The sequence below is a fragment of the Diabrotica undecimpunctata genome, chromosome 3 (genome assembly GCF_040954645.1).
Source record: "Diabrotica undecimpunctata isolate CICGRU chromosome 3, icDiaUnde3, whole genome shotgun sequence".
Classification (NCBI taxonomy): Eukaryota; Metazoa; Arthropoda; class Insecta; order Coleoptera; family Chrysomelidae; genus Diabrotica; species Diabrotica undecimpunctata.
This window is the reverse complement of record NC_092805.1, coordinates 72,692,221-72,716,787: the sequence shown is the minus strand read 5'-3', so window position 1 is coordinate 72,716,787 and position 24,567 is coordinate 72,692,221. Positions and strand designations below refer to the sequence as shown.

The window sequence follows — 24,567 nt, the reverse complement described above, 5'->3', positions numbered from 1 at the left end:
ACTTTAGTATTTTATCTAGATGTATTGAATTGCTTTCTTCTGTTGATTCGCTTGTATTTGGTTTTTATTTTGTTGATTTTAAGTGAAATATTTTTCTTGCTCTCTTCACTTTGTTGAAGATGTGGTTTGCGGACGGGAGAGAGTTTCTTATAAGATCAATATCATTAGCAGATGCTAGGACTGCTATGTACCTTGAGCGATTAATGGATTGCATTTTAAATAGACGTTATTTTTATTTTAGTAAGCTGTTCATTAAATTTTTGTATATTTAAATCGAGAATCTGTCATGTTTGTCCAGTCACGAATATTTCGCAGCCATGACTTCCTCTTTCTACCTATTCCCTTTTTGCCATCGACTCTACCCTACATGATGGCCTGCAGAAGACTTTATATTCCTTAGTATGTGTCCCAGGTATGCAGTCCTGCGTACTTTTATTGTTCTCAACAATTTTTTGTCTCGACCCATCCTTCTCAGCACTTCCTCATTGGTGACCCTGCCAGTCCATGGAATTCTCAACCTTCTCCGGTATATTTAAAATTCAAAGGCTTGAAGCTTCCTAACTATTTGTGCTTTTACCGTCCATATTTCTACTTCGTATAATAGTTGAGACTAGACGTAACATTCAACAAACCTCAGTCTCAGCGCAGTATTAAGATTTTTGTCACAGAACAATTGCTTGAATTTTAAGAACGCTGCCCTTGCCATTTCTATTCGTACCCTGATTTCTTAGTCTGAATCTAATTCTTTGTTGATGTAAGCTCCCAGATATTTATATTTTTACTCCCGTATCAATATTAAAAGAATTTTGCTGAATGTCGATCTAGGGAATCCGGTGGTATGTACATGATGTTTCCATAACCAACGTTCGTTGTCTTACTGTAAAGTCATGACGATTTTACTAGGAAATATAGTGCTGTTTAATAATAATAAAGTTCAAGCAACAATTCCTATATGCACTAACTTGGTACTGATATCTCTGCTCCTCGATACCAGGTAGCAGTCCCGAAAACATTAAAACTGCTACACTCATGCTTCCAAGTATCCAACGATTAGCCAGTCCAGGACTATACGCCTTATTATGGTACTGATATTGCTGCTGTCCCTCATAAGTAAATATATTATACAAGAAAGGTTTTGGCAATTTAATAGGATTTTGTATGTTAGAATATTATTTCTCCGAGAAAGTGAAAAATATCTATTTGCTATCCGGATTTATTCCATAGATTAAATATTAATGCTTTAAAATAATGCTATTAGCGGTAAAAAACGGTCTGATAGTAAGTAATGAGAAAACTAAATAAATTTTCTTTAACATACAAGAGAGAGGACGTAGAGTAGGGCATAACGTAACAATAAACCCATATAATTTTGAAAGATGGCAGCGTTTTAGGTATCGAAGATAACGCTGTCTCATAAGAAATAAAATGGAATATTCAGGTAGACAACTGATGTAAATATAACCCACATAACACTTTTAAATCCAGAAGTCTAATACAAATCCCTAAAATCAGGATATATAAAACAGTGATTAAACCATGCTATTGACTGAAAATGTGACGAGAACGCTGACAAAACAATGTAAGTAAAACTTAGGTATTAATTAGATCAGGATTACTAGAAAAGCCATCAGAATTATTTTCCAACTTACAAAGGTCCGAATACTAACCAATACCGAACCGGAACTAATACCAAGGTCTAACAGATATATAAAGATAGCAACGTCATACAAGAGACTAAATCTCAACGTCAAAGTTACGCTGGCTACATCCAAAGGCTTTCTAGTAACTGCATTGCCAAGTTAAACTGGGAGAATGCACCGAGAAAAAAAATGCCCTTAGGACGTCCACGAATCAACAGGGGAGGTAACATATGGTCAGATTTAGGAATAATGGGACTACCTACCGACCCATCATATTTATCAACACATGCCTGTACAACCAACTGCTATCCAACCTACAATCAATACTTATCTGTTGGGAACTATCAAATCCATTACATGTAGTCAAACGAACTAGGCTTAAAAAAAGTTATCTTAGGAAAGGCACTTCAGAAATATTGACATATATTTTTAAAACGTTATTTACGTGGCTAAGTTTTCAATAGGAATGAGGAGACAAAAAGCAGAAAAGCCAATAGAACCTTGTTGCGTTCTGACTATACTATGACGATAACCTTTACAATATAAACAATACTTGAGACAACTGTTTGTCTCAATTTTGTCATTCCGAATTATGTCTGTATTTTTTAATTTGCTAATTTCCATAGATTCTAATTTCCATAGAATCTAAAGATATCTTAAGGCCTTTATTTTAAATATACTTTCTTAGTAATGAAAATACGTAAATAGAACCTGGAATATACATTTAACCTTTAATCTCTGGGATAAATCCATCTCCTGAACAATGGCGACGATATATTTAGTTAAAATTCTGTGCACTTATTTTAACCGTTTATGTCCTTATCATTCATATATGAGTTGTGACCGATATTACAAACTCATTTACTTTTCACAAAGAGACTGCATATTAACTATACTTATTACTATACAAATCTGATTCGAAATATCGTCGAAAAGTAACAGTATGTAAAATTATTTTTAATGAAAAGTTAATTAGCCATTTCTTATGGGGTCCAAAAGAGAAGCCTTTACGAAAATTTAACTACAAATAAGACGGCTATAATAATCGGCTAATCAGAATCACCCGGCCAATATGATTTTTGTGAAATCGTTCCTTTTTAGGATCAATTATTCTAATAATGTCTATAAATATTAAGGGCATATCTAGAGATAAAGACACTTTACTTTACTTAACCTTATCAGATATATGCGCTTAGCACAAATGTGACGTATTTCTAGTGCAGGAAATACATAGAGGGCAAAAAATAGTGTATTTGGTATTAAGCTGATCGCTGAAAATCACATAATAAATGTGAAAGTGCTATCTCTGCCGACAAAGAAGCAAAGAAAAACTTAAAATGAGAGAGGACAAAACCAGTCAGCTGAAGGAACCTTTTAACGATGTTGAGCTAGGATCCACTATCTACGTATTTTATGAAGAATAGTACGGCACTGACTGAAGATCTGAGCACAAAGCTTATTATAAAATTTGGACCAAAAATACAACAGTTACTGATATCCAAAGTCTGCATACAAACAAAGCAAAGACAAAGTTGTTGCTTTGCTTAAACTTGGCAAAAACTCCAACGACCACAAAAGCCATCGGTCAATATATTTATTTTGTCAGCTTTACAAAATACTTATTAAGAGGTAAAACAGAAGAAAAACTCAAATTAAAAGACAAAAGTTGCTATAGACAGGAAAGATCATGTACGTCACAAATACTAAATCTTGCCCAACACAGCAAAGATGGGTACGAAAGACATCAGGTATAAGGAGTGGTATTTGTCAATCTAAGCAGCAAATTGCAGCTTACGACACCTTAAATAAGAGGGCATTTTTTCAAAATCTATATGATATCTCCTTAGGTAATAAACTTACTTGTTTTACTAGCGCATGCCTACACAACAGAAGATTTTTGGTATTTCTCAATGGTAAGAATAGCAGATGGAGAACGCAGAAGAACGGTCTCCTTTAGGGTAGCGTAATGGCACCTACACTGCATAACATGTACACAAACCATCAACCCATACCAGTAAATACTAAAACTTTTATTATGTATACGACGCATCTATTATTGCACAACCAAAAAAGTTTGTTGCTGAAGTGAAGAAAAATCTAAATCATGCTTTAAACACAATACAAATAGACTATAAATCATTTTTAAGCCAAACCCCGGAAAAACTCAGGTGTGCTACTTTAATGTCCCCAACACAGACGTTTTCACAAATCTGAACATCCAATAGTGTCATGAAATCCTTATACTCTGAACTTGTTTTAAATACCTTGAAGATAGTTTGTATTACACTTAGTCATTCACAGAACTTTGTTTAAAACTAAAAGGCACACTGAGGACCAGAAGTAATATTCTCCGCAAACTTGTCAGCTAAAAATGAGAAGCACATCCTTCCACCCTTAAAACGTAAACGCTTGCATTCTATGCTTCTGCTGCCGATTATACCTTGCCAGTATGAATGACACCAACACATACTTAACACGTAGATTTAGCTATAAATTAGTCATCCAAATTTAGCGGATATTAAGACTCACATTCATACATAAGCTCTACAATATCGTAGCTACCAAGACACCTAATATCCGAAGATAAGTAGCTAAAGAACAAAAGAAACAAAATCTAGATTCGCAACATGTACTTTACGAATATAAGCCCATATTATGACTAAAATCGAGAAAAAACTGGCCAGATCAACACATGTGCAAGATATACCAAACAAAATAAGCTAATCCTCGCCATCTGAACCCTCGGGAGGACTCTTGCCTGCAAACACCGGTTAAATTGTGTGAATGTGGGGTGGTAAAAGATTCTTCACACCTTCTTAGTTGACTTTGCCATTTAAATTGCTCTTTTCTGAAGGGACAAGGTTTAATTATTTAAACTGAACATGTAAAGTACAGTCAGTAAGCTATTACTTATAAAGATCATTGCAAATTTGACACTAACTCCACTTATATTGATTACATATTACCCCTAAATTACCTTACCATTCAGAAGTATGTAATATTGGTAAAGTGATATATTCTGGCTAGATAAATTAAGCATTCTTCCCTTTTTTGCGGACTACTATCCATTTTTACACAAAAATATTTATTTTAGCACTTAAATATTTATTTTAAGATAACCTATCCAAAATTATATATACTATACAAACAAAACCAGAAATAAAATAATAAAGAAGCTACAAGATATCGTAAAACAATAGATGGATGAAATAAAACAAGTTCATATTAATCGGATTCTTAAATAAAACGTATAAAGACATACTAACGTTAACAAAATGCATTAGGAAATTTACGCATTACGCATGTTTATGAAAAAAACATCCAACTTGGTATTATAACGAAATCCTTTTGTATCTATATAGCTATTTTTAGAAAAGCACGTACCTACCAAAAACAGGTATTTGGTAGTATACATATCTATTACATACTGTAATGCGTATGAATGATAACAAAAATAAGAACTAAGGAGTCCTTATGAACCGTTTAGAATATACGCTGAAAATTTACGGCTTAATCGCATAGTTGCCAAACTATCAGAGCTTACTTAAACCGATATACTTATGGTTCCAATATACAGTGAAAAAGATCTTAACGACCCCTATAATATATACACGTGAACTAAGCGATATACATTTATGATACAGGGTTACTTATGGACTCTACAAAATTTTTAAAAATTATGAAACTATACATGTTAACGAATCGAGACAGCCAATATTATGGAATGGTCAAGTAAGCTCTGTATATCGGTGTCCACTTCACCACGGAGCTCACTTGAACCTTAATTTTAACATGGACTTAGTTTACTTTATGCCTTAGATACATATATATATATATATATATATATATATATATATATATATATATATATATATATATATATATAAGAAAAAAGAAGTACTTGTGACTCGTTTGGAACAAATATATAACTGTTTTGGATGGGTTGGAGTCAATAATAGGGCTATTGGTTAACTATTTTTTTATTCTCGAGCTTTCAATTGTGTTTACAATTATTATCAAGAGCTAAAAAAGACAAAATACTTACAAGGTTGAACTAAAAAGAAAAAACAATTTTTGTTACCAAATAAAAATTAGTTTGGTAATTAAAAATCACTGCTTACATCTTCAAAATATTTAATAAAAAAATGTTTTAATCTAATAAATGTTTCTCCGAAATTTTTTTTAATTTTGAAAACATTTTTTTAATATAAAAATAATTGAATTTATAAATAAGTTCAAATAGCAACCAATTACAAATAGCCTCAATGTCATAAATGCCAACATAAAATTTTTATTTTTGACAATTATATTGCCAAAAGTAAAATTTCGTTTAAACATTCTTTTTTTGTTTAGTAACAAAAAGAAGAAGATTTATTCACCGTTGACAGATGTCTGAAAGAATGTGACAGATATATGGAGAATTAAATATGACATTTTACAAGTTTATATATAAAACTTATTAACTCAAATTTGGGAATGCCGAAAGTCCTTTTTTAAAAAAAGAATTTATTAGAGCTAAAACGACTAATTACAATAAAATCAGATTCTAAACTGAATAAAATATTAGTTAAAATAAAACATATAAATTTGCAATTATACAATTCACAATATTACGAAACATAGCGTCAGCACTCCTAGGTTCAATGTCTTTGACAATGTCAGCACTCCTGAGTCCATGGCCTGAATAAACCCATAGGCGTCGCTCTATAACTTATATATATAAGTATAAGTTGTCAGATAACTTATGCAATATACGATATCAAAAAGCAAAGCTTGCATTATGTCAAATCGTGTCCGGCTGGTTGTTTAGCCCAATTCAAGGACTAGTTGTTCCAATTTTTCAATTGTTCAATTGCAAAACTTTGTAGTTGAATATAATTTAGTTATTAAACAGTTTAAAATGTAACTGTACTAGTCTTATATATAAATTTTCTATTCATAAATTGTGTAGAAATAGCTCTATAGATTGAGATTATTCACACAAAAAATGATGGTCTTGATTTTGGTTTATGTAAGTTTATGATTATTTGTTAAATAAATAATAATTTGAGTGAATTCTTTAAACCTTTTTGTAATAAATCTACGGATTCTTTTTTTAGCGGGAATGTCATCTCCGGTCAGTCAGCGTCCCTCATCCCACCACTCTCATCGAAGCTCCACACACGTTTCTTCGAATACTCATGTGACCGTGACGCCCCCTCCAGCCACCCCGACACACCATCGAGCTAATAGCAGCGGCGGCGCAACTGTGAGTTCCGGTATGTCGTTAACGTCACCGGAAAGTGACACCACCAGCCTGGTGATGGGTCAGTATATATCAGAAACGAGTCATTCGGTATCATACAAGTATTTTGTTAAAGGTCCTTCGATTCTCACACCTATGACGCCACCTGGATCTCCGCACTCCAGTACGACTAGCCATCACTGGCGATCGAGGCTGACTACGATTAAAAATAGCTTTTTAGGATCTCCAAGGTTTCATAGAAGGAACAAATTACAAGGTAAGACATGAACACCCAAATCATAGTTTCTTGACTATTATCACGGATTACAATACGGTTTCAAAAGAGGAAATAATTTAAGCATATTTAATACATATACGAGTATCTATTATCTACTAAAGAATTGTATGTGGTTTTATCATAATTCTCTTGTAACAGATTAGTTAATTTTTGTTAGTTACAGGTTCTTATAACAACCCATGAATATCACTCTTTTTCTTACTTTTATTTACGGATATAATTTCTTTGTAAGATAAGAGTAAAATATAACAATTTCATTTTATATGATTAAAGACAATTTCTTCTTTTGTTATGTCAGGCTATTTTTTCTCCGTGTGTTCAAGATAATCGTTTTCCTCTTGGATCAATTTTGTTATTTAGCCAGGTAGTGTCCACTTAATTTCCTAGGTAATGTTTATTTTAGTTATTTACAGTCTTATATCACTAATACTAAAAGCACAATTAATTTATAACATTTATTTACTTAATGATACAAACGATACAAATTTATATCGACTAACTCTCGACAATTGTAATTTCTCTCGTTCTCTCTCTCTCTCTCTATTTTATATATATATATATATATATATATATATATATATATATATATATATATATATATATATATATATATATATATACATATATATATATATGTGTATGTTGGGATAAATTTCCGCGGTCAGATGAATGAAAATTACTTAGTTCTCGGGAAGAACCGCGTTGAGAATTTATTACTCGACGTTTCGGCACCCATTTTGGAGCCACTATCAAGAGTGATACGGTTCGGTTCGAGTTCGGGGTCTCAATCTGCCTACTCCCCTCACTCGAGGCGTACGAGTATCGTGTTCTATATTGCAAGAACTGTCTCTCGGCACTGAGGTCTCAATCTGCCTACTTCTCAGTATCGAGACTCGACACTCGAAGAGTAGGCAGATTGAGACCTCAGTCTCAACTGACTACCTTCCTTTATTTTCATATGTTACTTAAAATTAGTGTAAGTTATTGTAATCTACTGCAAGTAGATTCCTTGGGACCAACAACGAGCGCACAACACCACCTCTTCTTTTTCTAGGTTTGTGTCTCTTTGAAATTTATTCTCTAATTGCAGCAGTCTCGCATATGCTTGCTGTTTTAAGTCCCCTAATAGGCTTGTATTAGAATTAAAGGGTATTTTAACTTCAAATCTTCCTTCGTTATCCCTTTTTACTGTTCTTTTATAATATTCTTCACACTCTTTTTCTTCTACTGAAAGAGCATTGCTTTGATCTACTTCTTCTAACTCCCAGTATTTTTTTATTTGTTCATCCATTTCTCGTCTAGATATCATGCTGACTACTTGTATATTAGGGAAATTCTCTTGCTGTGCTATCCCTGACATTATCCAACCCAATTTTGTATTTTGGGTGAGCAAACCATCTTTTGTTCGATCTACTCCATCTAGTAATATCAAACTATATTCTTTGGCTCCTAATAGAATATCTATTGAACCTGTTTTATTAAAATTTGGATCCGCCAGGACTAAGTTCCTATGGTTCCTTTCTGTCTCCTTCTCCGGTAGATTTTTTGTTATTTTTCGTAGTGCAAGTGCTTCGATCTTCATTTGAAATTCATTTTCGAAATGTGCCTGTAAGTTTAATGTTACGCTCCATTTCGACGTTCTTTGGTCTTCATTGCCAATTCCAGATATCTGAGCGTGGACAGCCTTTCTTTTTATTCCGAGACTTGTAGCGGCCTGCTCCGTAATGAATGATGACTGCGAGCCTTCGTCAATCAATGCTCTCATCAATTGTGAGCTTCCTTTTGAGTCTCTTACTCGTACTAATGCCGTTGCAAGTAGCACTTCTTTATTCTGATGACTTAAACAGCTCACGGTATTCTCTTGTCTCCTTGACGATCCGTCGTAAGTGTTGTCACCTCTGGTCCCACTAGAATTGGGTCTATTTTGTGACTTTCTGTTTTCAGAAGTTCTTTTGTTGTCATACTGACCTGACCCACTAGAATTTGATCTATTTTGTGGCCTTCTGTTTTCAGAATTAAATCTTGTATCATACTGACCTGACCCACTAGAATTTGGTCTATTTTGTGGCCTTTTGTTTTCAGAATTCCTTCTGTTATCATACTGACCTTCTGACAAGTGTAGTAATGAATGGTGCTGTCTACCATTCTGCACATCTATGATAGGAATAACATGGTACTTCCCTTTTGTGTAGTAAGCATCTACCGCACCCTTGCTTTTCTTTTACGATTTTGTTTCACGTACTTGTTGTCGTAGAAACGTTGTAAATTTCAACAGGTTATGTTCTTCATGATACACCACAGAGGTTATCTTTTTCTTAACCTGTTGTCTATGATCTGTTCCTTTCCTTTCGTTTCCAACATCTCCAATGTCTGGAATCTTCTTTGTAGGAATAAGAGGGCTCCAGGACTGTCATTATACCTAGTCCACTAATGGCTTCTAAGCATTCGTGGAGAGTATCATGTAATGTTTTCAGCGCCTTTGCTGACGTTTCTTTTATCTCCGCAGCCTGAAGTATCTTGTCTATTAATATAAATAGATTCATCCTTGGATTATCGTACTGATCTTGCAACATTTTCCAGGCAGCACTGTAGTTTGCTTCTGTTGTATTTAAATGTTGTATTATTCTACTTGCTTCTCCTCGGAGGCTTGTCTTCAGATACTGCATTTTTTCCACATTTGATAGTTGGTTATTCTCATGTATCAAACGTTTAAAAATATCATAGAATGTTACCCAGGATTCATACCTTCCCTCAAAACAGGGTAACTTCACTTGGGGTAATATTATTTTGTCTTTCTTGCATCCTTCCGCCTTTAATCTCTTATTTTCTTTTATGATCGACCACACCCTTCTTCTCATTGCATAAAATCTTTCTATTTCACCTTCTTTTATTGTATCCTGTTCATTGTCCACAGTTATTTCCATTATTAAAGCATCTACTTTTTGTACCTCTTCTTTTAAATCTTCTTGTATATCTTCATCGGTTTCGTCGTCTTCCAACAAATGATGAAGTTTTCCCATCCTAATTTCTACTTCTCTAATTTTTGTCGGAGACGAATTTTTAATAAAATCCTCTAAAGTCTTTTTCGTTTCTTCATATCTTTTTTGTACTTTTCGTAAAAGTTAGATGTAAAATATTTATCAACTCTCGAACCCTTCTCTTCAATTTCTGTGTTTTGATCTTCAAAGTCGTTCCACAATTCATCAAGTGTCTGTCTTTTGATGTTTAAGTATTCTCTCGTTCGTTTTTCTTTTCGAAGTTTTCGTAAATTATTTAAAAGCTTTGTAATTTCTTGACCTAGCTTTTCTTGATCTAAATATAACCGCTCCATTTTAAACGTATATAAGGCTGACCTAAATTCAACTTTTAAAGTCTCAGCGCGATTACCTTAGACAACAACGCAATGAACTTCTTAACCTTGCTGACACCTCTTATTGTACAAATTAAAGAATGTAATATTATCACTTGTAACCAGAGACAAAAATTCTTTATATAAAAAAAATGCAAATACTACAAAATACTATATATTTGGAATGAATGAACTCTGAATGTGTATAAAAATAACGATTTGTCACGATATTTCCCTATATTATGAAAATCAAATGTTTTAAGAATTTTAAATTGTAAGAATCAAATTATGGAGTATAATTAAAATTAAAATAATTAAGCTATTAGATTTGAATTAGCTGTAGACAAACTATTACTTTTTTAAGTAAAAAGTATGCAGAATAAAAATATTTCAATTAAGTATTATTAAATTTGAATCTTAAGTTTCTTTAATAATCTTTTTAATTTATAAAAAAAATGCACTGCTCTAAATGATAATAAATTTTCAAAAACTTACAGTTTTATCCCGACGTTCACTTGTATGTCCCTTCTTCCTTCTTAGAACTGCAACTGGAACTGATGAGCTGGATCTCTGGATGCTACTAGATTTTTCTGCTGGAAACTGGATCTCCAAACTGATGGAACAGTAGACTTAAGGACTGCTATTCAGGTTCTCTTGTAATCAAAGGCACTCGTAAGGCTCCTACCCTTAATTTCGGTGCTTTCTGGTCTTTTTAATTTCTTTTTTCTTTTCTCCACACTTCGAATTCGATCGTCGATCTTGTACGGAACTGGGAAACAGCTATTTAGGTCGCTAAGGGTCGTCTCCTTCGAAGCTCCAAACCAATTAACGCCCTTTTGATGAAGTTTTGTCGAAGGACCAATGGAAAATTTCGAACTTGGATTTGAGGTTCGAATCGGTTTGTAAATGCCCCTTTGTTCGCTTCTTGTCGATCTGCGATAATAGATATAATAAAGGTTGAAGTTGTGGAGTAAAAGTGTTGATTTATTGACAGCTACTGGTAATTACACAATATGATGTTCGTTATGATTGACTGTAGTAGACTGCGCTCACATGAGCTTAAATCCCCAATTTATAATCTCACAAATAATTCATACCTCAGCACAGAGGTTATTGCTTCCTATCATACCATACCAACAAACTTTGCTTACATACAATTTAATCTACGCCTTACATGTGACACTTAGGAAGTTCAATTAGAAAATATATTATTCGGCAATATATTTAGTTCTAGGTAAATGAACTAATTATTAAAATATTATACGATATGGTTTTACAATGTCACTTATACACGGTGAAACTGTAATAGATTAAGAAGTTAAGAATAATGTGAGATTACAAATTAAGGGGTTAATTTGTGATTGAACACTAATCCTATGCAACGTGGAAGCTCACATGTCTGATGAAAATAATTTTGGTTGTGATGAAAACCATTACTTTGACGACGTTTCGGCAAGGCCGCACTTAGCATTGTCAAGTCAGGTAGTAGCGCTTCTGGCTGGTGCTTGAAGTTAACTGACTCTCCTAGTCGATGCGTTTACTTTGTGTAGCTGCAAGGCATCTTGTGATTGGTCCTGACCGTGTGTAGGTAGCCCTACATATGGTAGATTGGCTTTTGTAATCGGTTTTTACTCAAGTGTCTTCCGAGTTGAACCGCGTCGATCATTGCTCCGAGCTTTCGGCATCCTATTTAATATCTTCTTCCGAAGATATCAAATAGGGCATCCGAAGTCTCCGTCTCCTGAGCCCCCAGACACCACTACACTGATCACTAATCAATGCATCACTGCCACCGGGAACAGAGGGCGGTCCATTTTTACCGTCGAAAGTGACGTGGTTTGGGTGGAGGTTGGCGTGGGGGTTAGCGTGAGGATTAGCGCGGTGTATATATATATATATATATATATATATATATATATATATATATATATATATATATATATATATATATATATATATATATATATATATTTATACATATTTGTCCCATTGTTCTGGAATTTCATCGACTCGTTCTAGACCCCTCGTGACGTCAGAACATCTAGGTCTTTGTCGGGTGCCGTTACTTGAAATCGGATGGACACACACCTGCATATCTGGTGATCTTGTGCTTTAATGCAAATAATAGTTATAGCATCCACAAAGTATTTTATAATTTCTTACATAATTTCTTGTTTTTTTTAGATTATTTAAATTTACTTGTGTTATTCTTATTTTTTAGTCTTTTAATTAGCCAATTAACTTGGGGTTATTTTTAGCTTCCTCGGAAGAAGTTCATTTAACTCCGGAATCATCGCCCGAATTAACGAAAAAAAGTTGGTTTGGTAGCCTGATGACGACAGAGAAGGACGAAACGTTTACCATATTAGTTAAGGGAAAACCTCTGGCCACAGTTAAGGCTGATTTGATACACGCCTTTTTATCGGTAAGTTTATATTATCTTTAGTTGCTTTAAACTGATATCAGAAGTTTGTTCTTTTAAAAATAATAAAAAATATGAGGTTGAAGAAATATGGAAAATAAGAAGACATTTTATAATCTATAATTAAAAAATTCACAATATACAGAGTGTGTCTAAAGTTCGCGTTTAAAATATTTTCTAAACGACGCAATCTAAATTTACAAATTTTTCGGTAATTAATCTAAGCCATTTTTACATTATTTTTGTGATGTTTTATAATATACTATACTATTATATAGACGGTAATAGTATATACATAATATACTATTTTAAATAGGACATTTTTTAATGAGAAGTAATACTTTATTTACTAAGGTGGACTGTAAGCGAATGTGGGAATGCTGAGAAGAACTCGAAAGACTGGTGGAACAAAACAGTGTCATTCTGATATAGTTCCAGGTCATCGAAGAATAGACGGCAATAAGAGAGCTGATGAATTTACCCAGAATCAGCCACAAAATACTTCGGTTCAGATCCGTCCGTAGGACTGCCAAAAAGTACCGTCCGCTACCGGTTTCGCCGGATTAATAAGCACATAACTGCATACAATAGGACTGCTTCATGGAGACTAAGGATTTGGGCTTGTCATGCAAACTTTCAATCCGACTACGGTCATACATCCGAACGACATGACAGGAGAATTGACTGTCTCTTGTAAATGCCACTGGCCACACCTGTCCATCGCGTGACCAATCCTACTTTTACCCGTAGCTGTTGTCGTCTCCGATCATATACATACATTGCAGACTATTCGTATTCTTGCTGCGGGATGCTTTTCGTTTGGTGTTCAAGTTTTGAGCGGTGCTGTTTTTTTTTAACTGATATTGCGTTACCATGATAATAAATTCTTAAATTTTTAAAATTAGTTTATTCAAATCTAATAGAAAAACGTTTTAAATGGAAGCAACTTAAAAAAAATATTTAAAAACTTTTTCAATTTATAAAAGAAAATTCTATTGCAACCTAACCTCACCGAACAAGTATCTTATCTAATATCCTAGACATATTATACAAGATAGACTAAGTGCTTTAATACAGTCGCGTTCCCACAGTGCGACAGAGAAAACTGACACAAAGCAGTTTCTACATCTCTGTCTAATGGGCCAGGTTTATCGATCACGTGACCTTTCCATCGGTTCTTTTAGTCACGTAGTCGATTTCTATTCACTACTTTTCTACTATTCTGACACTATTTCACATTAAAAATCGACGTTTTTAAATTTTAAAGTAATTATAATTTTTGAATCCCTTCTAAAAAATATTGAATTTTGACTGATTCCTTGTAGTTATTGTGTGTTTGTATTTGGCATAAAATGTCTCAACACTGGGTTTCCAAAAAATCATCATCATCATCATCATCATCAAAATTAAAGACACCAATAATAAGAAAGAAAAGAACAAATATAAAATAACAAAGATAGTCAGTAGAAAGGGTCCCACTTCACTCCACTTTGACCCCAGCCGTCACAAGTCCCGTCCGCGCTTCGGTCACGCCCCATGATGACTGTCATCCTGATGCATAAGTCGTGGACTAATATGCACCCTGATGCGCATCGCACCGCCTTAAAACTAGTCCAATTTTATCATTGGCCGAGAGATCTGAAAATACCCTATAAAAATACTAATATACTTATAACTATGGGACATTTTCTGCTCACGGCCTCAGTCTGCTCTCGGCTTCTAAATAGGGTGTCTGCATTGTTTCCACCTTTCAAAATGTTTTATTTCAATTTCTGGTGTAATGAAAACCACAAATCCATCGATAATGGAATTTACGCAGTGTTGACTTCGAATTGACTGGTCGAAGTCCCCCTGTAAGGCACCATGGGATTGTTAAGTGGCAGTGATTCTTCAAGCCCTTACGTCCCATCTGGTGATATGATGTCATAGTTTGATCGCTAATCGTCATAACCAGTAACTAGCCATTTTTAATATGAATTAATTTACATATTATTTTTGCATTTCAACTATTATCCAGTATCTATAAGACAATTTTAATACAAATTATTAAGTAAAAAGTCTTCCTTATGTAGGATTCGATCCTCCTTCTCATATCTTTGAAGGTTAAAATGCATGTCGATGACCCACGGAGGTTATTAATAACATGTGCCGATAATTGGTATAAAAAAATATATTAAATGTACATGAGATGTGAAGGGTTGCACAGAGTGGTTTGAAACGTACGCGCACCCTTTTAGCGCAAGTGGTTTGATATTAGGCATATTATTATATTACACGATTTAGAAACATTTAGCATGGGTTACACAGAGTGGTTTGAACCATATACAGTATAGGTAAAAGTTTATGGTCGGTATGGACCTTACGTGAGATAAAGTCAGAGACACCTGTTTAAAAAGAGAGAGGTATATTAGGTCAGCCCTTTATATCGCCGAAAATGAATGAGTTGAAATAATAAAAAAGGGGAAATTCGACGTTACCAAACTTATTGGTTTTATTTGACCTGTTGTCTTTTTGGCATTTGAACAATGTTCTAAGATAATCAAATTTGGGCGAAATGGATTTAAATGGCAGCTTACTGGTTTTTATTGGGAATGTGCCACAATTTTACTTTACAATAAGTGTAATATAACATTTTGATTTCCACTTCGGAAATCGTTTTATATAAATAAAATTTATTAATGTTTCGTATTTTAAGTACGATTTCCAAATTAACGATCTTAACATCAAAATAAGCTTATCTTAAAGTCACATTGTGCCTTATTCTCATTAAAAATAATAAACTGCATATGATGTCACAATAAAAAATTCTTCATACAATTTATTTGGCAACGTCTCGTCACCCGATCTCTCGATTCGTCAAAGCACCGAATCAAAGTAAGGACAGAGGTAACGAGTAGAGATGGATCGTTAAAGTTTTTATCGTAAACCGATTTTAGTAAACAAGTTACTATGATTGTTTAACAGTAGTTTCAAGTAAGAGAGTACCTACATAAACAAACATATTATCGTTTATGCACAATATTTATTAAAGTGAAAGAAACTAATGAAGGATATATTTATTATAACTTGAAAAATAAACGAAACAATACAACCCGATATTACTAATTGTACTACGTCAGATACTATGGATGTAAAGTTACCGTTTGCTAAAATTTTATAGCAAGATTCTTGCAGGCAGCGTCCCATAACAATCCCTGAACACTGAACTACCCTTCAAGTATTTTTGGACACTCATTTTACTTGTTATTTCTTTAAAAGGCTGTAAAATTTGGGAAACTTGAGAACAAATAATCCAGTCTTCATTATTTAGATTTGGTCTAAGTCTAAGTCGGTATTAACTAATACCAATGTGGAACGGATTGTCTCTTCTATCTCGGTCATTCTTTTTAACATGTAATAGGTGACGTTCTACCTAGTTTCCACGTCTTGGATTGGCCGTTTGGGAACTTTAATGTTGTAATTGATACTTTAAAAGCCTTTCTGAAGATAAGCTACTTTTTTTGAAATGTGTTTTTTGCCGAATTGTCGAAAAAAAAAAGACTTTTTATTTTATCTATTTGTACACGACAGCATTGAAGTGCGTCCTTCAATAATAAATTTAACGTATAAGCAAAACAATTTAAATGTTTTCATTCCAAAACATCTTTAATAGTTTTTGACCATATTTGAGGCATTATCAGTTACTGCAAAATTTACTTTTCGTTTTAGACCCCACTGATTAATATGTTCACTAATTTCAAAAGCGATGTTTTCTGAAAATGCTTTAAATATCTGACGTCTGTCTTGCTCTGTCAAGAACAGACATTTTATAGCCCCTGTCTCTTTTTTGAATTGACATTTCGGTTTCATAGCACGAGGTTTCCTTGGTTCTTCATAGTTCCATTTTCCTTCTTTTTTTCTCTTGCCTAAATATCCTTTTCCTATTTCCCGTAATCGTTTTTTTTTGTGCAAACCAAGTTGATTCCTGCACTTGAAAACTGTTTTTTCTTTTCTTGCTCTTTGCTGGGTATTCAATGATGCTACTTGAATCTGTATCATAGTAATCGACAATCTTGTAGTTCCTGCTGGTGTCACTCTCAGAGATTTCAGAAACAGGTATTTCAACATTGTGTGGTAGCTGTACATTGATATCATCAATATCATTGTAATTATTATTATATGAGGTGCTACAAATTTGATTATCCTCGTGAGTTTTTAGTTGAATGGGCAATGGCTGTAATTCATAATAAAGCATACCCTGATTCTCACCTAGATCATTGGAGGTATTTAGATCAGAAAAAAGAGGTTTTTCAGTATTAGATAACATATCTAATTTGTTGGTATAAAAATAGCTTACCTTGTATTACTTCACTAAGTGTAACTCTCAAAAATAATAAATAATTATCATTGGACACTCTCGACAAAAATTTGTGCCCGTGCTGTAGCGAGTCATGAAATGGCGTGGCGCCGAGGACTTAGCAGTATTTATCTTTACGAATCCAGGTTCTTACAGATAGCAGGTTTTCGTATCAGGTAATAAATGGTATTTCTGGCATAATTAGGAGTTGGGTAGTTAACGGATCATGGAAAAAAAATAGCTTTCCGACCATGCAAGAATATTAATTTACATTAAAAGTGGAATTAGCAGGTTAGCACTTTAGGATGATGATAGATGTTAGATTTTACCATACCGACCATAAACTTTTGCCTACACTGTATATCACATGATTTAGAAACATTTAGCATGGGTTATTAAAGCCGTTTAACATAGTGTTATAAAAGGTTTAAATTGTATAAATCAAGCGTTTAATACAAAAAAGTTTTTATAAGAGGATGATGAACATTTCCACATACGTTATCAGAAGGAGAGAGAAATCATAAAAAAGGATTGCACAAACAAATTGATAAAAATGTTAAAAGCACTTAAAGCATGTTGATTATTAATTTAACATTACTTGTTAAAGTTGGCTGTGATAGGTCTCCATATCCCGCACCAAAGCACACCTCTAAGCTATATAACCGTTTAACATAATCTGACAATAATATGTGTATATAAAAAACACCACAAAGTATTGCGAATATTGAATAATCGAAAAAAATAAATTGTAAAAAAAAAGTTTTAAACTAAGCAAAAAATTTATAGTAGAGTATAATCGTTAACCAAATACATCAAGATGTTAGTAAGTTATAAGAGCAACGTCGGTGTTAATTAAGGGTATTCTAACCTACTATACCTACTAAGGGTAAATATTGTATAAGAACATCCATATACAACAATAATGAAGTTGAGATGATAAATGGTACCCATTAAGTTACCATTGTTAGTTTTTTAAACACATAAGGCGTATTGCTTGCTGTATATTTACATAAAAAAACACGTGTAAAATAGGAAATATACAGCTTATATAAAATCGCAAAAATGCATCTGCCCGATTAATTAAAGAGATAGCTTAGTCACCGGAAAACAGATACATACATATATCGTATCTTACTTATTAGCTATTAAAGGTTAGTTAATTTTATATCATAATTAGCAGTAAAACTTGTGTAAAATTTTCAGTGATATTTTTGGTAGGCATATTTTCTAATATTTACTATTAAAACATCGAAAATCGAAAAATTGGTATAGGCGTTCAGAAAAACCGAAAATTATTGTTTACCTTCAGTTAGATAGCGATCTCTAATCTGTTTACGACAGCGTGCCTACCTATACATGGTGTTATTAAAATTTATACGAGTAGAAAAAATATTTTCTATTGAAAAAATACACAAACGTTGTGAATTAAAATCATATTATTATTTAAAAATGTTTATATCTCTTTCCAAGATCTACCCAGGAGGCAATAAGTCAACATTCTGTGACATATTTAAAAATATACCATAAAATATTAGCGTATTGGAGATGTTTTAAAGTCTCGTTAAGATTCCCCGCCATATGTCTCAATATACAGAGCATGGAAAGACATAAAATAGGCCTACTTCGTAAGTATTTTTGTTACCATCTACGCGTTGTTTATTTAGAAACTACATATAAACAGTGTATGACTCATTAAATATCTTTTAGTGATCTGTTGAGTATCTTTTGTATCAGGAGGCTGCACGAACACTAGATCTTAACTTAATAAGAACGGTTCAATAATTTGCCAGTGACTCTTAACAGATATCTTTTGGTGATTTGAACGAGCATCTTTTAAGATGTTTATTATACACAAGGTTGGCCAGAACTAAGTTCAATGGCTACTACTTTGGGGTAGTCTACCACTGACTAATAATACTGACTCATATTGTATTACAGGGTATCAAAGATTAAAGCATTTTGTACACCGAAACATGCAAATATTCTTCGTAAACAAAACGTGGAAAGGAAACATGTAAATACAGACTATGTAAAAGTACAGTAGCTCTGAAATATTTTTTAACATTGAAAATAGATAACATTCTAAAATTTTGAATATTGTCACTGTTAATTTGAATGATAAATTTTCAAAACAATTTTAATAATATGTAAACAATGAATTAGCGGGGCACTTTTAAGATTTGAATGTCGAATTTTGTATCTTTAAGCTATATGGAAGCATTAGAACTGGTCACATTTTTAATTTGTTCTAACAACTTTGACATATTGACATCTGAGCTAGTTGATGTCGAAATTTGATAATTGAAATTGTCATTAAATGCTACAATACGGATTTTGTCACTCTTTTTTTAACCAATTTGCGTCATTAAGAGTAACCTCTTTCAAAGAGTCGTGATTAAGGGCGCCACCTACATAGTTTTTGCAACATAGTTGGAAAGTGCACTGATGAGCATGGAATTTTTTTTATTTCTCGCTGATTTATAATATTTACAGACCACATCTTGACACGTCTGTACTCTAAGAATGTTAAACTGTGAATGACGTAATTTCGATGTGTAAGGTTAAATCTAAGGTGCCTTGAAACCTAGAGGTACGGTGTTCATAAAATCATTATTTTGGACAATTTTTCTCTTCTTGTAGTCCATCTTAGAGGTCTTTGACACCCGTTTCCTCGTCACTATGTCTTTAGTGTGGACGTCATGACCTATTTGATCATACTGCAGGGTGATTTGCTTGGAGGAATCGTGTATGATGTCATTCATCGCAGAGGCGTTGAGTACCTGGTTGTTCTCATAGTTTAGAGTAAAGCCTTTGATTTTAGTCACCTCTTTGCCCTTGACTGTTTTGTAATAATAACTCTTTGGGCCAGTCGACAGCCATTCAAATATGTAATCATCTCCAGGTAACTCGTCATTCTATGCAGCTAGCATATCCCTCCTGTTTTAACCGTGTTTAGGCCATCATCAATGTAAACAACGGAGTCTGTATCCATGTAACAAACAGCCTCACCCAATCTGTCAATCATTTCGTATAATCTAAGACGAGCATTACTGGTCGTAAATAACGTCACAAAAATATTTGTGGAAGTAGGATCTTCAACAAACACGTCTTTGTAATCGTACGAGACTTGGGCAATATTATCATTAGTAAATGTGACATTTGTTATATTTATTTTATCGTCCATCAAAATTTCGTACCATCTTTTAAGGTTCACAATGTAATCCGTCTGTTTCATATTTATCCTTTGTCCAAATTTGTAACCGTTTCAAAAGATTTAAAAGAAAATCATTATAAATTTTGATTATTTTTTTTTAAATAAAACTACTAACCCCATCTATCTGTCAAGTACTGGTAGCCGACTCAAGGATTCTTCTGTAATTCCCAAATATATCCGGTAGATGAGCCCATTCATCAACTTGTCACTCATGCCCAGATTCAGAGAGCGCAAGAATAGCGTCTCCCTCTTTTCTCTTAAGAACGTCCAACCGTTTAACTCAGTAGCGGTATCTTTTTATGGAATACCTAACCCCTCTTATCTAGGATGGTGGTGGATTGATATAGGATGGAGCCGAATCAATGGTTTCATTTGGTAGACTGATTAAATAAGAAAAGAACAGAGCAGATTCAAGTTGTACCAATTTTTATTATATCTTCTATCAAGAAAACGAGAAATAATTATGAACTCAAAGAATCAAAATATAGTGAAGTGTTTTAATTTTATTTAAAGGTTTATTTTCTCTATTATTCCTAGTTGATAAATAACTATATTATTTTCAATGTAAACAAATTTCGAAATTTTCTGTTATATATATATATATATATATATATATATATATATATATATATATATATATATATATATATACTCATTTACTTTATAACTAATTCTTAATTTAATACGATACAAAGCTTTTTTGTTTATGGTAATGTAAACATGAAATGGTATGTTGGTATCCTTTTGGGATGACATAACTTTTAATGTTTTCTTTTTGTTCATTACTAAGAAATAATAAAGTATAGTTTTCTTGTAAACCTTCGATAAATCTTAATTTTTTCTTTGCTCGTCCCCTTCGAGGATAAACCAAGGGTGGCGTCCAATAATAAATTATAATTTCATATTATCTAATTGTGCTTGGATTTAGGATACGATATAGTTCCTATATGTTTAAAAAACCCCGCCCAACACTCTTCGACAACGAGCGATTCTGGCCTTGAATATATCTTTGTAGTACACGATGCTACAAAATTTAGCGCCTTTTGCGTGGGGCCTCTTTCAGGCCTTTTGAATATTCCTGCATCTTCAGAATTTTTTAGATTTGAAGCCCTTTTCTTTCCCTTTCCCTTTCCCTTTTCCCGAAGCCAGATATCTTTTTCAATATTATTAGTTGTTTTGTACCCCCCCTGTATATGTAGTTAATTAAGTCTGTATGTTTTGAACCATTTTTTTAGGTAAAATGTGTATTTGCCTTTACCCAATTTTCGTTAAATCAAGTTTAACTGATACGATTTTCATTTTCCTTTAATTTAGTCTTCGTTAAATTGCGTAGAAATATTCTAGTCGTATTTTTATTTTGTGAATCTTAATACGTATTTGGAATGATATAATCATTCACTGCTTACATGCGAATTTTAATGGTCTTATTTTAAATGGTAAAATAATAGTCTGTTTATTCCTAGTCCGTCTTAAGTAAACATCCCATAAGTGAAAAATGAATTTTGTTTATTTCTTTGAAGTGTTAAGTCATTTATTTCGTCTTTCTTTTAAGTGTTTACATTGGATTGAAACCCTGAATTTATTCGGGCTAATATGTTTCAACAATTTGTATATATTCTAGTCCTCAATTCCTTTTCTTTGCAGTTCAGTCTTATTTGTTTATAGAACCATAATAATTATATTCCTCAATGTGTTTATTTTAAATAAACAAATGGCTCTTAGCGTTTGTTATTTGAAAAATCAATTAAGTGAATTCTATTTCTTGACCTTGATTCTTGGTTTTTATTTACAGCAAACAGCTGGGAATTATATCTATATACAGGCTGTCCCTACCTAATTTTAAAATGTGTTATCTGGATTTTTGCAGAATACTTACGCGAAATATTTTTTTGCGAGGATTTGAAGTTGAGTTCTTTAATTTTGAATGTTTTTAATATGTTTAGTCTGTTATCTGTTAAATGTTCTTGTTAATTTGTTTTTCGTTTATTTTAAAAATTTATTTTTTCATAGTTTAACTTTTTCATACTTTGAAAGGAAAATTTTATTTCCTGAAAAGGAAAATGCTTTCTATATTTTGCAGTTCGTGGTTCTTTTGTTTTGAATGTATAAGGAAATAATATGACTTCGTTTCTCTCTGGCTAAGGCGTCTTTGTTGAAAATATAGAGCGGAACTATTGTTATTTTCCTTCTGTTATGTTAATTTTATGTCTTTGTGTGGTCAGATGTAGTAGAAGTATGTTTTTGGTACTGGAACTTATTTTTATTTGTGGTTTTACCTTTTTCTTTTCTCGAGATGTCCTGTAGGACGTACAGGCACGTGACCTGTATTATTGTATCTTGAGTTATTTGTGTGGATGTCAGACTGTTGTATACGCAGCAGCTTTCTTTTTTTGTCGTTGACATTTTTGTGGTCTTCTAATATAGTTTACTAGACCACATATACCTTTTTGCGCTGATATTAGACTTTTTGCGCTGATTAGACTTGTGTTCATGATATGGTACAAGTGAAGGTTAAAGTAGTTTGCTGTTGTCTGTTGTGACTCTTTGTATATACAGAGGTGAAACAACCCGCTACCGCCTATTGTGAATTTATCTTTTATCTTTATGTCGACGTTAAGACCACGTTTGTTTAACAATTGTAATAGTTCTGGTACTACCGTTAAATGACCCACTGAGAATTAAAAGTTTATATTATTTTGACTCTGTTGGAGTTCTGCTAAAGAATGGTAAACATTTCTTTGTGATTTGTATGACGATCATATTGGATTCAATTAGGTGTCAAAAATGTTTTGCTGTTCAACTTTTTTTATTGTTGTGGTGTGTTACATCCAACATCACGATTTTTTATTATTGACGATGGACTGTAATATTTTTCTATTTCTTAGGAAGATTGTAATGATTCTTCCGTTCCTTTTAAGTCTTATCGTAAGTTTTTGTTTCGTGGAAGACTCTTACGATTTTTTTTTGTTTCTTTTGGAAACATTAGTTTGAAACTGAACTCTTTTGTGTAGCGATTGTGGCTTGTATGCCATATACCCATTTTCTTTCTTTTTTTCCAAGATTGTGTATTAACGTTTTGGATTTATTTTCTTCTTTTGTCCTTTTGGGAGTCTCCTTGCTTGGAAATTTTCCGCTGTGATCAATCCCAGAGGATATTCTTATGGAACTATTGGCCATCCTGTCTTTCTTTTTTTTTGCGTTAGTTCAATTTTCAATCAGTGGTTGGAAATTCATTCATTGCTTGACTGTCATAGTCAACTTTATTATTGTTTGATGCGATTTAGGTTATCTACCTAGTGGATAACCATAGCGAAACTCTTGCTAAAGCTACTTAGTTGGCCACCCGCCTTTATTGAGCTGGAAGCATCCCTCTTTTCGCTCCCAGAAACTTTAACACTGGTCTGTTCCACACTTTTGGTTAGGCTAGAGCCATGTTTATAGAAATCTGCCATTGGTAGTTGTGCCTAATAGCCAACGAACTGTACCTGATGTCGATTCATCAAATTGAGCATCCAGTTTAATTTTGCATGTAAATATATCGTGATTTTTGTTTATTTTTTGTTTTATTTAGACCTAAAACTTATCTAAGTCAGTATTTCGTCGGATAATTCAGATTTGTCTGAAACCGAAGAAATCGGTTTTCTTAAATTTTTAATACCTTTCTTCTAAAATGTTCAGTCCATTCTTAATTTTTAATTTTTTAGTTGATTTCCTTCACGCCTTTGCGTACTTAATCTTTGTTACCTTCTTCAGCGACTATTCAACCCCTCCGTGGCCCGTGTACAGGAAGAGTTGCGCTAACACGAACTTTATCCTGGAGAGGATTCGTTTCCTTTCCAATTTTTTTTTGGCGTGGGGTCACTACAGCACTGATACCCTAGTACTTAGAACATTGAATACCACTTTGCTTCGGCAAATCTGTCCCCTAGTGCTTCTTTCCCTTCAGGAAGTTGACACGTTTCAATTTTTTTTTGAGCTGTCTCTACAACCCTTGTTTTATGTCGGCGGTGTTGACTATTAGTCAGGGACCATCCTGCTATAGTCAAGTGGATTAGTGGACCTATCCCTATTCCAATTAAAAATT

The 24,567-nt window shown here is 33.2% G+C and overlaps 1 protein-coding gene across 1 annotated transcript in view; it reads left to right on the top strand.

Moving 5' to 3' along the window:
- The window catches only part of sff (BRSK family serine/threonine-protein kinase sugar-free frosting), a 649,872-nt gene that overhangs the window by 415,670 nt on the left and 209,635 nt on the right, over nucleotides 1-24,567 (top strand). Inside the window, exons 9-11 of the mRNA XM_072526060.1 lie at nucleotides 6,740-6,946; nucleotides 7,001-7,141; nucleotides 12,770-12,936. Of these exons, the coding sequence (XP_072382161.1) occupies nucleotides 6,740-6,946; nucleotides 7,001-7,141; nucleotides 12,770-12,936 (515 nt within the window). The remainder of the gene's footprint in view (nucleotides 1-6,739; nucleotides 6,947-7,000; nucleotides 7,142-12,769; nucleotides 12,937-24,567) is intronic.